The sequence below is a fragment of the Aspergillus tubingensis genome (assembly GCF_013340325.1).
Source record: "Aspergillus tubingensis WU-2223L DNA, scaffold_8, whole genome shotgun sequence".
NCBI lineage: Eukaryota > Fungi > Ascomycota > Eurotiomycetes > Eurotiales > Aspergillaceae > Aspergillus > Aspergillus tubingensis.
The window spans coordinates 1027693-1046780 of NW_023336282.1; the positions used below are offsets into that span (position 1 = coordinate 1027693).

Sequence of the window (19088 nt, forward strand, 5' to 3'; positions counted from 1 at the left end):
CCAAATCGGACTTGATATCCTATGCAACTTTTTGCCAATTGCGATGTTCTTCTGCCATTATTGTAACCTTGCATTATAGTCATCAGGAGTCGCCCCGGATTTCTAGGCAATGAGAGAACACGATCAAGTTATCGGCTGTGCGAGCTCAATAGCTTGTAGTGCGCGAGTCGCTCCCGTTTGAATTGCAACGTCGCCAGAAGATTATTGATGAATTGGATGAACCCAAGAATTGCAACTAGCAGAAGTATAATGAGCGGGCCAACGATTGAAAAGACGGTAAATCCATACGAAGCATTTTGAAATGCAACATTGCCCCCCAGCTTGGTAGCCAGCCCAACCTGCATTGCCGTCAACACTAATGCGACATAAACAATCGTTGCAGTAAGGGGTGTTAGGTAATCATAGGACAACTCAGTATATGTTTGATATGTGAAGTGATAACCTCGTAGAATACTGCCATGACGAAACATGTAGATTTTGTTGAGTCGTGACAGCCTAAGTTCGCCAAACAAGTAACGTGCATTGACATTTCCAGGGTTAAAAGCTCTATTCTCCAAGAGCTCCTTGACCAATCTAACCCACATTTCCCACGTCACGTTGAGTGGTAATAGGCGTTGGTCCTGGGCGATAGCAAAATCACTTTCTCGCTCAATTAGAGCAATATAAGAATATAAAAGTCCTAGGCCACATTCGTATAGATGTCTTTGCTGACAAACCCCGTCCCCTCTTTCTGTCTGACAGTAAATATAGTTGGACGTGCAAGGACAGTGTTCTTTGCAGATCAGGTAAGATTTCCAAAATTGATGGCTTAGGAGGTATCGCGGGAGCGGCTTCAGATGGATACGCCGTGAAGGTTCCCAGACCATGTGCATGTCAATCCTCTCATCTGGCACAATTTGCCGAGAGGTTGCGGTTTGATAGTTCAAAGGTCTGGGTGGCATAGGTCGGCCAGCCAACCACAGGTATTTATGAATACGGTTAAGACATTCGACAGAGAGATCATTCTGTAAAAAGCGGGAAGTATCCGTAGTGGGACTGTAGGGGGTATAATACTCGTCGCGAATTGCAGCAGGAGTGTAGAAAGTACTTGGAATAGAGACGTCGACGCTGAATGGTGGCTTCCTGGGCATGCTTATACAAGAGACGGTAGTGATCCGAGTTGATATTAGGTATGAAGTCGATAGATTGGAGAGTGACAGAACCACAGCTAGGGACGGGACTAGGTACATATGTTGCTTAGCTACCTTCAAAAGCCAAGATTGGAGGCTTGATTTGTTTCTCACTTGAACAGAGCCGCTCCGAGGAGCGCCATCATCCGGGGTTGGCTGGAATCTTCGAGACCGGCCGAGAGTCTGGCGTTGGCAGGGTTAATGCACTAATACTAAGGTTTCGAGTGGACCAAGGGAATGATCGGCGACCCAAGGTTTACGTTTGTCATCTGCTCTTACCATGTCATTATCGATTAGTCTATAATCACCTCTCTGTTAATTCTTCAAATCTTCTAATTCTCTTGATTTATAATTAGTGCAAAAGGGTAATATTAACCGTTCAATTTGACTAAACGGAGTATTATATACTACGGTATAGGAAGGGTCTCCATTACAGCTAGACATGATTAAACAATATATAATGTGGAAATATGAATGTTTAAGCTCAATCCAAGCATATAAGCCAGCTTTACATTGTAACTGACACATACGACCATAGGGTGTGGAAAATAGGGCTTCCCGTCCGCTCAGCCGTACTCAAGCCACACGCCGGGAGGTTAGTAGTTGGGTGGGTGACCACCAGCGAATCCCTTCTGTTGTATGTTTTTCTCTTTTACTTTTTATTTTTTCACATATCTCTTGTATTCACTTCGTTTTTACCGTTGATCGTACATATATTAACCCATTTCTCTGAATCCAAATACAAAATGCGACAATTGCTGCAGTCAACTTCATTGGGTGTGGACTGCAAAAATCCGTCGGGTAAGGTCACGGCTACCGAGCATCCTTCATCACCTCCAAGCCCAGCGCATTGCCAGGGGACCAATTATGTGATAAAATAAACATTGCAGTCAACCCTCTGAGAAGGTATCTTTTCAGAAAAACATGCCCACAAGCATGAATCCTCAAGCTCAGTTTTGCAGATCTGAATACTCTTTCTACATTCTGATGGAGTATAGAAGGAGTTCTACAAGTACTGGCTACGCACGAGCAGCTGATACCCAGATATAACAGCTTACTGTAGAATAACGTATTCAAGTAGTAGATCCAAGGTTTATAAACCCACAGCAATCAGACATGTGGACCGGATAGATATTGGCTGCGTAATTTCAAGATAATATAGTTAATTAGAAATACAAAGAAAGCCTTCAGGACTAAGCCTAGAAGGCATATAGATAAATTACTAGTATAAAGCTATACATCTCCACAAATCCTAAAATGGGGCTTTTAAATGAATAGAATACAAAGTCTAATCTTTAATTATTCTAACAACTTATATCTTAAATTTACTGGCACCCAAGACCTAGATACCACTGTGTCGGGCTCAGCGCACTCTGGTGAAAAGAAAGAACTGCCCCGGACGGGATTTGGATATCCTCAGACTTCGAAGGAACTTCGCTCAGCCATAGTTCGATTAGCTATTGTTGTGCCTACGCTGACTGTCTGAATTTATCTTTACCGGTAGATTATATATATTGAGATTTATAGGACCATACAATGAATCTTTCATTTGGGCTTCATCTTTACCATTAGAATCTGGGAGACGACCCAGAACACGGGATTCGTCATATCAAGTCCAGAGTATGATGTGAGAAGAGTTTGAAGGATCACTTCAATGTCTCCCCACGCGGATGTAACAGCAGCCGCCACAGTATTTGCCTCGTAAAAGTGGTCCGCTACTCCAAATATTTACTCCGAATCTGTTCGCATACTCCCCAAATTCTTCTCCTGTTGGCAAGACCCAGGATATAGCCATAGCTTCTGCCCGTGGACTCACCCTGCTCCCTGCAAGCAAAAAGCAGCCTAGACGTTTTCTCTTCGATCTCCTGCGATTGGAAAACCGGGAGTTCAAGCACCTCCCACAGCCATGGATATGTATCGACTAACTTGGCTTCCCACATGGAGCGCGGAACCCAGGTAGTGTGCATGATTAGCGAGGCAGCCTTGAGAGCCAAAATCGATTCTGGGCGAAGGTGCTTGAAGATCTCGTGTCGCAGTTCATTCGAAAGACGACTGAAAAGATCGTCTTTGTGGAGCTTCGTCTCATTATTAAGGTAGGTCTTCGTGTCTAACAAGCACTTGATGTCGTTGATCTCTGATTCAAGCTCCGGTATGTCGACTGGGTTTACTACCAGAATCTGGGCATATTAAACTTCTAAACCCGCATTGTTTGCTCTCAGCATATTACTTACCTCCTGCCCTCGGAGAGTCTCCCACACCTGCTCTACGGGCGGGTCTGGTTCGCCATAGTCAAGTTGCAACCGGACGTACCGGCCACCGTTGGCCTGTTCGAAAACCTGATATAGCTTATGTTCCTGAATTCCACCTGGCTGCCTCAGGGAGATGCATCTCTTCAGAACCTCGTAGCAAACGGAGTGAAACGGAAACACATGTGTTTCGCCTATTTCGGCAAAGTCGTGATACCTATGAGGGTTAGCGGGTAAACTGGAAGAGGAGACGCAATGCATACGCAACCATGGGCACGACCTCGTTCTTCGGGTATGGGATGTTCATATCTGGCAAGACAATGTTACCATTGACGGGTGATTCTAGTGTCACGGAGGGCCACGCATTCAGAGCAACGTACGATTCCCAGCAACGACCTCAATCCCCCCCTAGCAGGACCTCCAGCTTCAGCAAATTATACTGCCGGCTTGAATACTGTCAAAGGGATCGATTAGCTTACATAGTCAAAGTACCGGCCAGGTCCCGTCAGAAACGACCTAGAAAATCAAGCCACTTAGTTTTGTAAGACATTAACGGCGAGTCACTACGAACTTGTCACTTCCAGTAGCATTGGGATTTATTCCTAGGGCACGTAGTTTGTCGAGCCACTCGAGGTTGCAGTGCTCGAGGATGTCGAAACGATACGCCGTCTCATCGGTTCCTTCGCAGTCCATGTCGACTTGGCTGGAAAATGGACCTCCGCAGATAGCGCAAAAAATCGCCCAGCCACCCATTTTGATCGCTGTGCGCGTATGATATAGTGTTGTGAGACAAAGGAAAGGATAGCACGTCTTATATGATTTGTAGTCAGTTGGAGATTGGTGCCTGGTGCCTGGCGCGTGTGCCCGGTGGAGAGAGTCGCCACCATGCCTAAGCGGGACTAACCTACACTTTATGCCAAGCCACGCTTGCCTTTGGCTTCTACGAGCGGTACTTTAGAATGATAGGATCTACAAGGAGAGACATAGCCGAAGCTTTACCATTCATGCTATGGGATGGCATGATTGGCATTGTATGCTGCGTGTAGAGGCAAATTTGTGTGTCAGGTCTTAGGAGGTGGCGATGGAATCAACATACATGGCCGTGACGCTAAGACATTGCAAATTGAACAGGAGTTATCACACGCCATGCACGAACTACGTGCATGAAACTGATGAGTGCATTGCATTACTGCCAGTCGCTCAATGTCGCTGTACACCAGATAATTAAACTATCATAACCCCCCCCCAGTTAAAGCCGACGGACGGGGTTATCACTACATACTGCCGGTGTTTATTAGATCCTAAGGAACGACCAGTTACAGCGTCATTACAAAAAGCAGATCCCTGCACAAGCTGCTTTCCTCAACGCTTCAGACTTGTTTCTCTCCCCCCAACAGCCCATCCGCTGTATGATTTCCAAATATAATCGTGCTAGCATGTAATGTTCAATTGCTGATGCTGCAGAATGCAATGGGTGTACAGCCTTCAAGAAAGTTCAGTGCTTATATAGTAGCAGATGCCCCCCAGTGGATCATAGAGGCTGACCACACAGTATAGCTTCAGCAACGGCTGAAGACATTCCGCAGTCATTAGAGCTATATGTCAGAATTTATGCATAATCACCCGATAACTGGTTAGGGTAACTAATCTGGCGGCCTAGTAAGCCGAAATATCTCAGCCACGCCATCGATGCTTCAACCCTTTAGCACAGATAAACAAGGCACCACCATATCCCTTCACCCCTAGCTTCTTAATTATTCACCTGAGTCATTAAGCATGTTATCTTATCAAGAGTAACATTCCAAGTAATATTTATTTAAGTTTATAGTCCAGGTCCACATACTCTGTATTTAAAGTTAAACTTTACAAAGTAAATATAATTAATATGATTAAACATTGGAATAATAAATTTCTAGAATATTCAAAATGTTAGATTAAGATATTTTCTCTTTTGTATCAACTTTATTAACTGTGATTTTCAGTAGTAACTCAGTATATCCAAGATCCTAGATTTGAAAAGAGACCTTCTCATTAAAATACGCAATTACTGTCAAATCTTATTATAATCATTATAATATACGATTTAAAAGGATTATAATATACCTGCTTGTCTAGGATTCCTAATCTTTTTGAGAGCTTGTTTTATGCCCAGAAGCAGGGCTCACTGTTGACAGGAATTTCATAGCCGATGAAAAAAGATTGATTGATAGGAAATTTATTGTTGTAATCATTAAAGTTCTTTGATTCTGTGTACAAACAGTGCAGGAGTCATAATAATCTGAACTGTAATATTTAGTAATTTGTTCATGAAATTATTTGATATTTGCTATCTGGGTAAGTAAAGCATGATAGACAAGGGTATACTTAATGCAGAAACCGAGGTAGATTATTTTATACTAGCCAATATATCTGAAGCACAGAAGAGGAAAAAGACACATATCACAGATTTCAATAATAGTCACGAAGCCTATATCATGTTTCTTGTGAAATCATATTCTATCTGGAAGCACATGTGTTTCTTACCCTCGGTAGGGCAGGTTAGCCCATCTAGAGTTTCCTAAAGCACCCAAGAAAGTTTCAGCTCAATAGCTTGGCTTCATCACTATCCTTGTGTTCAGATGGCAAACTAGGTATTTCTCATGCTCCCACGGACTGCCTATTTACAAAGCCTTTCGCCTCCTCCACCTCGGAAGCCGGGACGGGACGGAAAGCCGCCAACACAGCCCTGATTAGGGTCCTATATTTCTTCCCCCGACGGAAGCAATGGTTTTCCGTAAAGTGACAACATGAGGTATTTAGTCGGCAGTCTTTCAGATTGTCCTCCCGTTTTTCGTCGATTTTCATTGCCTGGTTACAGACAACATGGTTTTCAAAGCACTGGCATGTCTTGCGCTCATGGTCGGGGTAATTGCAAACCCGGTTATGACATTGGTCGAGAGAAGCCCGTCGAGCAACACATCATGCAACCGTGAATGTCTGGAAACGATGATCACGGAAGTCCTAGATTCAATGGTGGCGCACGACCCATTCAGACTTCCATTGGCAGAAGTTTACAAGGCAACCGAGAATGCGCACCCGGCAGCCCTCAACATGATGACTCTCTGGCGGACTGTCACGAAAGCCAGCTCACCGAGCCTACTGGCCATCGACATCACACAAGGTCAGGCATACTTCACCGTACCTATTACTGAAGGAAACGCCACAATTCAGAATATCCTCTGGGGGCGCATCAAAGTATCCTCGCAATTAATTAGCGAGTTTGAGTTATTCGTCAATCGCGGTAAAGGCGAGGACGGATTCGCCTTCGATGTCGAGAATCTGGCCCAGAACTTCAAGCGCTGGCAGAGCCCGCCCACAAATCGGACGAAAGCGACCCGCGATCAGCTGGCGCGTATTGCTTCCTCGAGCTTTAACGCAAATAACAACTTTACGGTAGATATGGCCTCAGACTGCCAATTCACTGAGATGGGCTGGGTGGTAAAGAATGCTGCGTGTAACTGGATGTCAGATCGACCTACTGATTTGAATGCCCGGACTCTGGTCATCGATGAGGAACTGGGAATTGTCGTCACGGCAGGCGTGGTTCCGGGTAAGGTTTACCCCTACGCGACCTTCTCCGCATTTATCCCGGATTCGATGAAATCTTCGCAGGAGACGCAGGATACGTGGTATTCTATTCAGAGTTCTGAGGGGTATATATATTTGGTCGAACCGATGGCGACCCTGGCGACCAGTTTCAATGTTTTCCAGTATTACAATGATCAGCTTCAGGGTGAGCAATTCTTGGTTTACCTCACTGGTCCGCGGGATGGAACTAGTTGGGCATGATGTTCATTTCAATTGTTAGCTGAGTGTTCGGGAGTCTTGATGATCAAGCCATCTATGAGTCCTCTTTTCAATGAGACTATGTAGCATGTCATCTCTTCGCTTTTGGGCCCTCTAGGTATTAATTACCAGCGAATTCCGTCAGTCCTATACATAACAGGAATTTCTGTATCCTTCTTCCTGTTCCAATTTAGATCACAGCGCTGTAATGATATTGGTGATTTGTTCAATTTACCGTAGATGAGATAACGAGTTCCCCGCCCGCGGAATAGTATATTGAAACTGCTCTACATCCATGCTAACGGCGCAAATAGGAGAGAATCCCGTACATGGGAGGATAATTTTATTGGGATAAGTAATTCGAATAAGGGAAAGTTGAACATAATAGATCCAATTTATTGCCATCTTTGACAGGAAGAAGGTAGAATTGTTCAAGCTGGAAGATAAAGACAGACCCGAAGAGTTGAGATAGTCTCCGATTCATAAGGGTACAACGATAAGTGCTACATATGACGAAGCTTCCTCATAACCAAGCGGACGTCATATTCGGACCGGTAAGAAAGACATTCAACTGAAGGGCCTGAAGCTCATCGTTGTAGTACTGAACAACCTCCATGTTTTCACCGGTAGCCTCAGTAGGGGACAACAGGGATACGCTCCCTTGTCCCTTTACTGTATTTATCCAGACCTCCTGGGCGTCCTGCTGCGTGTGCATGGAATCCGGGATAAAGGTAGAAATATTACCGTAGTACGGATAGACTTTGCCCTGGACCATGCCGCTAGAAACGACGAATCCTAACTCCTCATCGATAACAAGATTGGCTCTTGCATCTGGATCGTATGGCCTTGTTGAGTCCCAACTACACCCAAGCGGGTTGGTGGAGCCGTTCCCATAGGTCCCAGTATCGACGACCTTCCATCCTACTTCGGTGAACTGACAGTTGTCACTCACAGTAGCCGTGAAATTGTCGGATGGGTTCCAAAGCGCCTTTCCCAGAGCCTCTAATGTTTCTCGATTTGCTTTTTTCTGTCCGGCTGGTAGTGACATGAGTGTCTGGTAGTTGGCATAGAGCTCCTCGACTGAGAAAGCGAAGCCGTCGTCACCACGGGAGCGGTTTATGAATAGCTCCAGCTCAGTAATAAGCCAATCAACCACTTGGATTCGGCCGCGGAGAATTGATCTGGATCTACTTCCTTCACTGATGGCTGAGATAAAGTACACTGAATTCTGCACGGTGTCGATCGCAAGCATGGCAGGCGCTTCAACCTCGGTGATAGTTCGCCACGCTGTCATCATGGCAGGTGAAGAAGGATGAGAGTTCTCGGTTGCTTTGTAAATAGTGGCTAGTGGTAGGATATCTGGGTCTTGGAGCCTGATAGACTCTAAGACCTGAAAGATAACGCTCGACAAGTGCCTCCGGGAGCTGCAGGTGTCCGTCACGTTGGACGTAGCAACCATAGGGAGCGTGAGGGCGAGAGTCATGATAGTAACAGGAAGAACTGCTGGGAAATGCATTTTGAGTTACTATTAAAAGAAATCTGAAGCATTTGATAGACGTGAGATGGTAAACTCATGATCCGACGACTATATATCTTGTCCACATTGCCCATGTTGCTCGTCATTGTTCCGGAGCATCCCCCCTTGGATCATTACAGCTAAAGTGAGGTCCCTACGTTAGGTAACAAAATAAGGATTGGTGTGGATCTCTCTGGAGATTCTCCGATATGCACTCCACAATAGGTGTTCATCTTCACCGGAATGCCCTATGATGTAGCAAAGCTTCCAGCTGGAACGCACAGGGCACCGGGGGTCCCCCACATTTCCGATATTCTTTGCAATGGCACTTAGCAAGTTAGCATTGAGACGGTAAAATGCGGGGTATGGGGAAAGATGACCCACTGAACCCCGCCGGCGATGGGGAAAATACACTCTCGAAGCACAAACCACTCATCTGTGGCTTAATGTTCGAGCACCATCGGTGACGAATCTGACATACAGCTTTCCGCCACCACGCCCCTTGTTTACTACGTTCACACGAAGAATAGGCCTGTATAACCTAAGCTAGACTTCAGTTTTTACAGGACTCCTTGTTCCACCCTTACCTCCTGTGCTGTCTTTTTGGTGAGCGGCCTCAAATGATTAGGTTGGACCCGTTCACCGGACACCCAGGAAAACCTCCATCTGTGCTTACAGAGGGACCCAATGAAGTTTCGCCTCTCCATGCAATCTTAGGATATATACTAAAAGGTTACTGGAGTAGGTATTTGGACTATCGCTGGCGGGATCCGGGGTTGGTCAAACAAAGTAGCCTGACCCACAAATCCGCCGTGGTACTTGACTCTAGCTCAGTCCCATGTGTCCAATCGGAAATAGCAATCCCGCTTACTCTGTTATATCTACTCTTAATACAATTAAAAGAAAGCTTCCTCGCATCACTCGGTCCAGAGCCCGGGTGGTGGACTACCGGTCTGTGTGCTGGCCAGACTCTATCCGGAATGCCGGTTAGTACTACACGACATGCTGGCCGAGTTTACGGGGTTCACGTGGACAATCACCCCTAACTACGACCGGAGGAGACAATGACAATTACTGAATGTAGATTTCTTATTATAATAGCCTAATTTACAGCTTGCCCTGCCGAGAGTAGCTTCTCGATATCGTCGCCATGGATTCTGCTACCACCGACACCCACACTCACAAGCTGGGCACCTTACGCATCCGTCACCATGAGACGAACGAGGTCATCCTTATTCCGAGTCCTACTGCGGATCCCAACGACCCCTTAAACTGGTCAAGAAAACATCGGTATTTCCTGGCTGTTGTTGCTTGTTTGGCCGTGTTCTTCTGCAATTTCCTGGCAGCTGGGCCTTCAGTGGCCATCTCGGAAACGACTATCGACTTTCTCGGCCCAATGGGACCCGACTTCTCCAGTCATGTATCTCAAGTCTCCTACTTCTTTACTTCCGCTGCTCTCTACCAGGGCGTTGGGATGCTATTTTGGATGCCGCTCATTGTAAAGTATGGTCGGCGACCAATTTACGTCCTCTCATTCCTGGCGTATTTTGGGACGGCGTTATGGTGTGGCTTTGCGCAATCATACGCTGTCGAGCTGACTGGTCGAATCGTTCTGGGCCTAACCGCAGGTGCTGGGGAGTGCCTTGGGCCACTTACTATCGCAGACATCTTCTTCCTTCATGAGCGAGGAACTGTCATGGCAATATACACTGCGGCCCTGTCCATGGGGGTTGCAGGTGGTCCACTTCGAAGTTACTCAGATAACACGTTCACTATGGCCAGATCAATCCTCTATTCCATGCTCTTTGCATCACTTGTCCTGGCATCTATCATTATTGAGGATCCAAGCAATATCGTTCCCCCTGAAGACTGGGCAGACGATAACGCATATGTTTTCGACTGGCATACGACCGGAGAAGCTTACCAAACCATTCCTATCATTGGTCCCTATACCTATAATCAGCAAACAGGGGCTATTGATCATCGGTCACTAGAAACTACAGCAAATGACACAAGTGTTGTGGTCATAGCGAATCGGTCCGACGTCACTATCACCCACAGCACTATCACCAAGTTCGGCTATTCTTCTGCTCTCAATCAAGCCAGCTTCTATGGTAACGCTCTCCAGTGCCCCTTGAATTTTCTAAACTTTTATTGATTAACTCTTGCAGGAGTGAATGCAGCTGTCAACAATGCGAATCATTCGACACTGCGACTCTCGAATGTAAACGTTACTACGCATAATGGAGCAGCAAACGTCTACACATACGGCACTGGAAGCGTAACCTATGCCGACAACACATGGCTCTACAGTTCCGGCCCTGTCTCCCATGGTTTCTACGCAGCAGGAAATGGCACCATTTATGCCAAAGACGTCCAGGTGTATTCCGGGGGAACTAGGTGCTCAGCGTTCAGCGGAGACTACCCAGCTGGGTATATACACGCCGAAAACGCAGTCGTCCATACTGATGGAGTTGGTTCCGCTATTTGCTTTCTACAGGGTCTGTGCAACATGACAAATGTTGTCGGTTACGCTGCCAAATCTCCTGCCATGATCAGTGACGGTGCACTGTCCGATGTTATAGGCATCTGGAAAAACTCTGATCTGACTGCTGGTCTGTTAGGTGGTATTGTCATGATATCTGACTCGACTATCAGGAATGGCACCACTGTTGTTCTCGACAATACTCGATTGACTGTCCTCGGTGAAGGGAATCCAGGGCTATGGTTTGGAAATATCATCGCAACTGTCGATCTCATCGCAGCGAGCATTAATACCTCTTCGGGTATCCTCGCCGTTTCAAACTACTCCTTTCTGACTCAGGATTTTGATTATTATGCCGGGTACGAAGAAAACAACAACCTATCTCCTGCACAGGCAACCATCAATGTTAAGGATTCTACGCTATCGGGGTCACTTGTTGCATACAACGAATCGTCAATCAGCTTCAATCTTCAAAGTTTCTCGCATTGGAATGGCATGGCAAAGGTGGGATTAGGAGCCGCTTACTTGTCCGTGTCATTGGACAACACATCGACATGGACCTTGACGGGGGACCCAGTCCTTCAAAGCTTCGCTAACTCCAATAGTACGCTCACAAATGTTTTCAGTAATGGTTTCGATATCTTGTATGACTCGGATTCATTGGTGAATGCTGCTTGGAAGGGAGAGACCTACGAACTTCAAGGTGGAGGGAAACTTCGACCGTCATGATCAGGTGGGCAGGTGTGAATAATTATTAGTCTGATGTAAGGTAATCATATATGTCTCAAATATAGCTATTCGTAGCTTCTGATGCACTTTATTCACATCGCTCTATCTGCATAATCCTAAGACTTTACTCAAGACCGCCGCAAGTGTCTCCGAGTGTCCCCCACAAGATGCCTTGCCTCGCCAGGCGATTAACCCGTCAGGTCGAATCAGTATAGCCTCTCCGTCATTCATACTGCATAATTCTTTGAAGCGACCGTCGGGGTCGGCGATTCGGTTAGATCTCTGCGACAGTTCAAACGCATCAACGGTTACAGCCTGCGCGGCAGCTGCTGGAAGCCACGGTGAGGAAGAGTCCGCGGTTAGCAAGACAAAATTGACGCGGACGAGATCAAGGGATGATATGGCTTTGTCATTCCTCGTACGATCAATAAGATTGATATGGGGAAGACGTGAGCCAGTCACAGGATTGGGTTTGTGAGGATTATCCCACGCCTTTGGAGTCTCCTTATCCTTCCCGTTGTCGAAGTCAAAAGCTCCAGTCCGGTAGCAATACCCTAGTTCGCATACTTCATCTGGGAGTTCTTCATCGTGCACAACAGCTTTGTCCTCCAGGACTCTGTTGACAAGACGGGAGAATGCCTGCTGCATCGTGCTTTCTGCAGCGGGTTGGCGCTCTATGGTGTATGTTTTCAACAGCGAAGCGTCGGCCAGCCCTTTGAGCACATACGCGAGCTTCCACGCAAGATTATATGCGTCCTGTATGCCCGTGTTCCCACCCATCCCTCCTGTCGGGGGCATAATGTGAGCTGCATCTCCGGCAAGAAACACACGCCCCCTTTGGCTCGCGTATTGAGTGCAATTGAGAGCAGCTACACTCCAGTAAGAAACAAAGTCAATGTCGAGGGAGATATCTTCCTGTATTCCGGATGCCGCGAAAAAGGCATCTCTCGCATTCTGCTCTGTGACGGAGTCCGGCTCGAAGTCGTGTCTATCACGCAGACGAGACACGATCAAAAAGCCACGCTTGCCTCCATCTTCCAGACGAAATCCTCCACTAACGTCTTTATTGACCACATATGTCACTCCATGCACTGCCCGGGAACCCAAGTAAGGAGTTAGATCTGCCCTGAAGTTGATAGAGATATTGTTGCCGAATGTTCCTGGCCCTATCCACTCGATGCCTTCCTTGCGACGTGTCGGGCTACGATTTCCATCACAAGCGACCAAGTACTGAGTCTTGTACTTGGAATATTTCCCTGTGGTGAGGTTCTGCACAACCACAATCACACCGTCGTCATCCTCATCGTAATGCACGACCCTAGTCGAGAAAACTTGTTTCGCGCCGAATCTATGGGCTTCTCTCCGGAGTAAAGGCTCGAACATGTTCTGCGTTAGCCATACTCGCTTGCAAGGCGTGATCTTGGCTGTCTGTTCCGGATCTGCCTCCTGCATTTTGGCGATGACCTTCCCGCCAATCAACCGCTCCACCAGAAGCATCCCTGCATCCAGATCAAAATTAGATTTGCTGGCGCGAAGCATGTCCTCCTCTAGTCCAAGTTGTCGGAAGATTTCCATTGTACGGAGGAGGAAGAGGGCCGCGCGAGGATGCGTGGCCGTTGAAGGATGTCGGTCGAAGGCCACCGATTCTATACTTTGAGCGAGTTAGATAGATAGTAGAAGAAAGAAGACAGTTCCATGGAAGAAGAAGGCATACCCCCAATATCCCAGTAAAAGTCCTAGTGCCATTCCTACCATACTTGATCCAATTATAATGACTGGCCATTTTTCCTCTTCTAAGGGAATTTCTGAATGGTCAAAATCGGAAAAGTCGAAATCCGTTCTTCGTGGTCCCCGAAGGACTGTTTCATCAGTTTGGGTGAATTTGGGATTCATTGTCAGTGTTTGTGCAATCATGTATCGAAATCCGTGAATGTTGTTCCAGTAGTTTCATTTGATGAATGTTGATACCTTGACCGAGGGTATATATTTGCGGTTTGATTGTAGTTGGTTGTTCAAGCAACACGCATTTGGCTCCATGTCTGTGGAGCCGGAACGGGAACTCTGAGAGAGCAATGGCGCTCGATATGGCTGAGAAGATGGTGTGCATCGCGGCCGGGATGCCGTCGACTTCCGGAATGCCGGTGATTGTGGAGCCGAGCAGAGCAGGCAGCCGAAGGCAAATCTACATGTCCTTCAGCACGATCGATTACGGGAACTTCAATCGTCCTGGCCATTTTTTATCAAACGAAACATTAGCCTTTCCGTGCAAGATGCCTCTAACTCCCAAGGTCTACGGATCAGTATCCTCGACATGCACCCAGCGGGTTCTCATAGTCCTGGAGGAGTTAGAAATCGACTATGAACTCATCCCAATCAACATGCGTGCCGGTGAGCACAAGGTACGTCTTTGAACCATTCTACCAGATTACTGGAATAAAGTTGATTATTATAAGGGTCCCTCGTATCTATCTGAGCACAACCCGTTCGGATACATCCCAGCATACCAAGACAAAGACGTTAAGATTTTCGAATCACGCGCTATCTGTCACTATCTCGCGGCCAAAAGCGGCGGACATCTGGTACCGCCGTCTAACCCTCTAAAGGTCGCCGAGTTCCAACAGGCAGCAAGTGTCGAGTACTCGTACTTTGATCCACCGATGAAGCAGTTGGCCTATGAGAGTCTGTTCAAAAGGTTGGCTGAGTCCGTTTCCTTGAAGTAGTAGTTCTAATTCAGAGTGAATAGCATGATGGGCCACGGCGAGCCCGACACTAGTTTAGTGTCTCTTTACAAGGATCAGATACGGAAGTGTCTCGATTACTACGAAGGTATCTTGGAAAAACAGGATTACCTAGGAGGAACGGTATGATCATAACCATATAAGCGCATCGTGAAGCCGCTAATGATATTGACTAGACATTCTCCCTGGTGGATGTCTATCATATGCCGTGGACTGCTTTCATGGAAGGACTTGGATTGTGGGCTGAGCTAGAGTCAAGAAAGTACTTGCGGGCTTGGTGGGAGAGAGTGGAGTCGCGTCCTTCGTGGAAAAGTATTTCAGGTAGATCATAAATCTTCGCCTGGCTTTTAGACTAGAATTAGTCATACAATCAAACATTGACTGGGTGTTCGTTATAGTGCCTGAGATGATTCTTTGCATGAATTTCGGACGTTTTATGTGCATGTCGTTGTAGGCCAATAAATATGCAAATAATTACACCCTTTGAAGATGTAATGCCACTTGTTATGCTTGACAATAAGGGGCCTTGGTATTATTTTAGATTATCTGCCTTCTACCCCGCAACTTTTAAGCAAAAGCTGGGGATGTTTATATAATACTTAGCTGATAGTTCGAAGTATAGGCAACTAAAAACCAGTCAGATGTATATGAATGCGAAGAGGAACCCGACAAACCCCGAAGTATACAGAAGGTTCAGATACTGGTTCTTTCTGTGTTCAAAATTCGATGTTCACCATATAAAATCTCTATACTCAGCTAATATAAACTATCTTCGCGAAACAGCCCACGTACAGTATCCCAATCCCTTTCAAGCCGCATAATTGGGAGATCTGTTTTTTTATATAATACTATCTCTTCTACTGTCTATTTATTAAAGCCGGTAATTGACTCTGTTACTCCATCCCCGGGTTCTGGATAAGATATTATTGTTGGGGACTCAGCAGCCGCAGCTGATAGAAGATTACAGATCTCCAAAGCACACTTTAGAGATACAGTCAAGCAGCTATTTTTAAATATTATATAAGTCACAGCAGATACAAACACAATGTGTTACTCTTTTATATAAGATACCGGAACTCTCATCTTCCCGTTAATTAAAGTATAGGCCTTTATGATATAGTAACTAGACCAAAACTCGCTAGTATTAATAAAATATGTGATTATATAGATTTATTTATTATCCCAGCTCGAAACTCTTATCCAAAATTTGTATGTACGGAATAGCTTAATTTCTTGATAAAACATATATAATGTCACACTGACTATCAAGTTATAATATACCAAAGACTTAATTGACAACAAGATAGGCACAACAAGAAATCTACTGAGATATACTCTTGATATATCAAGATTAGTAATATAAATTGAATTAGACTTATAAATATTAAAGTTCCCTTCAGTTACTGGAGACTGTAATCTGACCACTACCGATAAAAAAATATAGCATTGTTAGAGCACATAGCTTGACCTTCAGTAAGCGAGGTAACCCATTACAAGAACATCAAAAAATTATAATTAAAAGATTAATGTTGATCCAAGAGAAAAGAAAGAAGTTTATATTCTGAGCTTACATGCCACATAAAAGACAAATTCTTGAGACTCAGGCCTAGTACAAGACCGAGAAACCACATTAAATATCCCATGGCAAAAGACAGACATTATAGCTGATATAAATAGTCCAAAACAGCTATATACACGCTGCTATAGTCGCAGTTATACAGGAGAATATCAATTATATATTTCATACCAAGGTCTTTGAGACTTCCTTACAGGCGACTATACTTTCAGCCATCTTTGGTTCCCGCGGTACTGAGGGTACCCACTCCATAGCCACGGGTGTCAAGCCATAGTATACACCCAAGGGACAACATAAAAAGTCAATAAGAATCACCAAAACCCAGATTATACAAAGAACATTGTCATAATCTTCTCATTATTAGTAAACCGACACAACGTTCTTTATCACAATATAGCCGAAGAGGAGCTTGTTCACCTGAACATCAACAGCATCTTTGCCGTCATAACACTGAACAACCCAAGAAAGTTCAACACCTTGACGCAGAGCCTGTATTACCACCTCACAAGCTTGCTCCGAGAGGCTGAAAATAATTCAGACATTTATATAACGGTCTTGATTGGCAAGGGCACCTTCTTCTCCGCATAAGTTCTCTCCACCCTCTGCCCAAGGAAAGCTTGAAATTGGAAAAAAAAATTAATTCCAGCTGTTAGAGGGGCCGACCTCAAGGAAAAACCACCATTTATAGAGGACATGTTATCTCACCCTCACTAGCTTCCTAAATTAGTGAATAACAACATCAACGTGGCGAGAGCATTCTACAGCCATTCGAAGATTCTAGTCACAGCGCTGAATGGGCCGGTCATAGGACTTTCTGCCACATTAATATCGCACTCGGATTTCATCTACACAGTATCCAACACCTGGCTGATGACTCCTTTCACCTCTCTTGGCCTCATGGCCGAGGGGGGCTCTAGTGTCACCTTTATACAGCAGATGGATCAGAGAAAAGCAAACGAGGCACTCCTTCTCGGCAGAAAGATACCCGTTAGTAAGTTGGCTCAGATTGGTTTTGTGAACAAGGTCTTCGAAAACAAAGACAACTTCCGTAAGCAGGTGATGGGGTACCTGCAGCAGACATTCGGTGAACATTTAGTACCGTCGAGTCTTCTGGGCACAAAGGCTTTGATACGTCGTCGCTTAATTCAGGAGCAGGACAAACAAGCGCCGCTCGAGATGTTTGGTGGCCTCGACCGTTTCTGCCAGGGTATCCCACAGGCAAAGATGGGAGAGGCCCTGTCCAAGAGCAAAGCGTCTCGACTTTGATCTTCCTGTGTACATAGTACTGTGCCCTTCACTGCACGCTGCTTAGTCATATTCATCAGCGCTTCGTTGCGCTTCGCCTAATATACAGTTCCAGGGGCTCTATGTATGTCCTTTGTCAACCGAAATGACCACAGGGCGAAATTACGATAATAATGCAGCCATCATCATGCATTGTTTGTCTAAGACACTGGGTATTAGTGTGAGACGCTTTTGTTGATAGATACCTGTTCGATACTGTTTAAGCGGAAATCCTTAAGGAACCAAAAATTTAGAGATAGCTTAGAAAATCGGACTCTCATTCATTCATTTTATGATGATTACCTTGGTTTGTGTGAGAAATACCGTTTTATGTTAACATCCTTTCCTTCTTCGCCTCTCTCTACAAAGTTTCTCAAACCAGGCTCTTGTTTCTGGCCTTTGCAAGCGTCATCCGCCGGCCCTAGCCCCAACGGATCTTAATGTTCAACTACAGTCTCTGTTGTAGTGACAACAGCTTCAAGAGTATGCCTCCAGAATTCTGGTGCATTTTGGGGGTAACTTAGTCGTCCGTAGCGGTAACCCTTCCCCAGCGCGACCTACTTACTATGCAGGAGTACGAGATTCACCTGGACCATGAGCTCGAACTGCAGACAGCCGAGGCAATGGACTCGGTATGACCGTATCAACATGATCGGTGATGACATGATCAGTAACTGCCAAGCGATAGTGTAAGTACATTCTCAAAGAAGAAATATGGCATGTAAGAGTCAGGGTACTGAATATTACTAGCTGCATTGCCTTGGTTCCCACATTACAAATCCATCTGCTTGACGCCACGTCTAAAAAGCAAATAGTGCAACGTATGGGCCGCCATAACCTTGAGTTTTACATGATGGTCATCAAAAAGCTCAAATCTGTGTACTTTAGCGCTGAAATACTTTCAAGAATGTTTACTAAGGCAAGGGACTGGATACTCTACAGGGCGTCTGTCCCCGCCACAGCTCCCAGGGAATGTACGCCTCAGTCGTCGCGTGATGCCGCAGTCAGTTCTCTTCCAGTGCTACCAGATGATGCATGTCAGGACGATGCGGGGATATTTAATGCCTTTGCGACAATGCTGAGTCCCTTTGCCTCAGTATCAGCTGGCGGACTCTTCAATAACAACGAGTACGTTTAAATTTGTTCTGGACCCCCTTGTATCTCGATTCCCTATGACCATCTCTGCCTGGTGACCCAAGTGTCATTTTTCAATGTACTAATCGTCTTGATACTTGCGTTAGGCTATTGGATTTCGAATCTGCCACCACACTCGAACAACTGATGTTCCCTGAACCCGAACCTTCTGCAGATACACGTTAGATCTCTATCGGCTATTGAGCTTCCAGCTTCTGCATAGATATTGGCGTGCATTGTTGTACGAGTTGAAAGATCGTCCCGGCTCTGACCTATGTAAGAGTAGTAATGCGTAGGGCCCATTTCCCAGTCAACAGCTCCCATTTAGCGACGGCCTTCACTAACATGGGTCGTTGGTAGTCCCGTAGGCCTTGTTCGGTTACCGC

General features: G+C 45.7%; 9 protein-coding genes and 1 non-coding gene across 10 annotated transcripts; 6 read left to right on the plus strand and 4 right to left on the minus strand.

The window, feature by feature from the left end:
- Window positions 1-128: 128 nt before the first annotated feature.
- AtWU_06690 (uncharacterized protein) lies at window positions 129-1130 on the minus strand (the record flags this gene model as incomplete). Its single annotated transcript, XM_035501799.1, has 1 exon — window positions 129-1130. The coding sequence occupies one exon, from the start codon at window positions 1128-1130 to the stop codon at window positions 129-131; it is 1002 nt and encodes a 333-aa protein (XP_035357692.1).
- Window positions 1131-1697: 567 nt separating this feature from the next.
- AtWU_r36 lies at window positions 1698-1813 on the plus strand. Its single transcript, XR_004775217.1, has one exon. It is a non-coding gene; the product is annotated as a 5S ribosomal RNA (ribosomal RNA).
- A 1071-nt stretch (window positions 1814-2884) lies between these two features.
- On the minus strand, window positions 2885-4168 carry AtWU_06691 (F-box domain protein; the record flags this gene model as incomplete). The annotated part of the gene is made up of 6 exons (XM_035501800.1): window positions 2885-3346; window positions 3401-3632; window positions 3679-3724; window positions 3796-3823; window positions 3895-3931; window positions 3987-4168. 6 exons carry the CDS (start codon window positions 4166-4168, stop codon window positions 2885-2887), a joined length of 987 nt encoding a protein of 328 aa, XP_035357693.1.
- Window positions 4169-6277: 2109 nt separating this feature from the next.
- AtWU_06692 (uncharacterized protein) lies at window positions 6278-7243 on the plus strand (the record flags this gene model as incomplete). The annotated part of the gene is made up of 1 exon (XM_035501801.1): window positions 6278-7243. The coding sequence occupies one exon, from the start codon at window positions 6278-6280 to the stop codon at window positions 7241-7243; it is 966 nt and encodes a 321-aa protein (XP_035357694.1).
- A 520-nt stretch (window positions 7244-7763) lies between these two features.
- AtWU_06693 (uncharacterized protein) lies at window positions 7764-8756 on the minus strand (the record flags this gene model as incomplete). The annotated part of the gene is made up of 1 exon (XM_035501802.1): window positions 7764-8756. The coding sequence occupies one exon, from the start codon at window positions 8754-8756 to the stop codon at window positions 7764-7766; it is 993 nt and encodes a 330-aa protein (XP_035357695.1).
- Window positions 8757-9906: 1150 nt separating this feature from the next.
- Window positions 9907-11970, plus strand: AtWU_06694 (similar to An03g00310; the record flags this gene model as incomplete). The annotated part of the gene is made up of 2 exons (XM_035501803.1): window positions 9907-10870; window positions 10928-11970. 2 exons carry the CDS (start codon window positions 9907-9909, stop codon window positions 11968-11970), a joined length of 2007 nt encoding a protein of 668 aa, XP_035357696.1.
- Window positions 11971-12072: 102 nt separating this feature from the next.
- On the minus strand, window positions 12073-13863 carry AtWU_06695 (uncharacterized protein; the record flags this gene model as incomplete). Its single annotated transcript, XM_035501804.1, has 2 exons — window positions 12073-13621; window positions 13685-13863. 2 exons carry the CDS (start codon window positions 13861-13863, stop codon window positions 12073-12075), a joined length of 1728 nt encoding a protein of 575 aa, XP_035357697.1.
- Window positions 13864-14240: 377 nt separating this feature from the next.
- AtWU_06696 (glutathione S-transferase family protein) lies at window positions 14241-15040 on the plus strand (the record flags this gene model as incomplete). Its single annotated transcript, XM_035501805.1, has 4 exons — window positions 14241-14369; window positions 14424-14662; window positions 14714-14831; window positions 14885-15040. The coding sequence occupies 4 exons, from the start codon at window positions 14241-14243 to the stop codon at window positions 15038-15040; spliced, it is 642 nt and encodes a 213-aa protein (XP_035357698.1).
- A 2141-nt stretch (window positions 15041-17181) lies between these two features.
- AtWU_06697 (peroxisomal D3,D2-enoyl-CoA isomerase) lies at window positions 17182-17550 on the plus strand (the record flags this gene model as incomplete). The annotated part of the gene is made up of 1 exon (XM_035501806.1): window positions 17182-17550. The coding sequence occupies one exon, from the start codon at window positions 17182-17184 to the stop codon at window positions 17548-17550; it is 369 nt and encodes a 122-aa protein (XP_035357699.1).
- A 666-nt stretch (window positions 17551-18216) lies between these two features.
- AtWU_06698 (transcription factor) lies at window positions 18217-18888 on the plus strand (the record flags this gene model as incomplete). The annotated part of the gene is made up of 3 exons (XM_035501807.1): window positions 18217-18257; window positions 18319-18696; window positions 18810-18888. The coding sequence occupies 3 exons, from the start codon at window positions 18217-18219 to the stop codon at window positions 18886-18888; spliced, it is 498 nt and encodes a 165-aa protein (XP_035357700.1).
- Window positions 18889-19088: the final 200 nt, after the last annotated feature.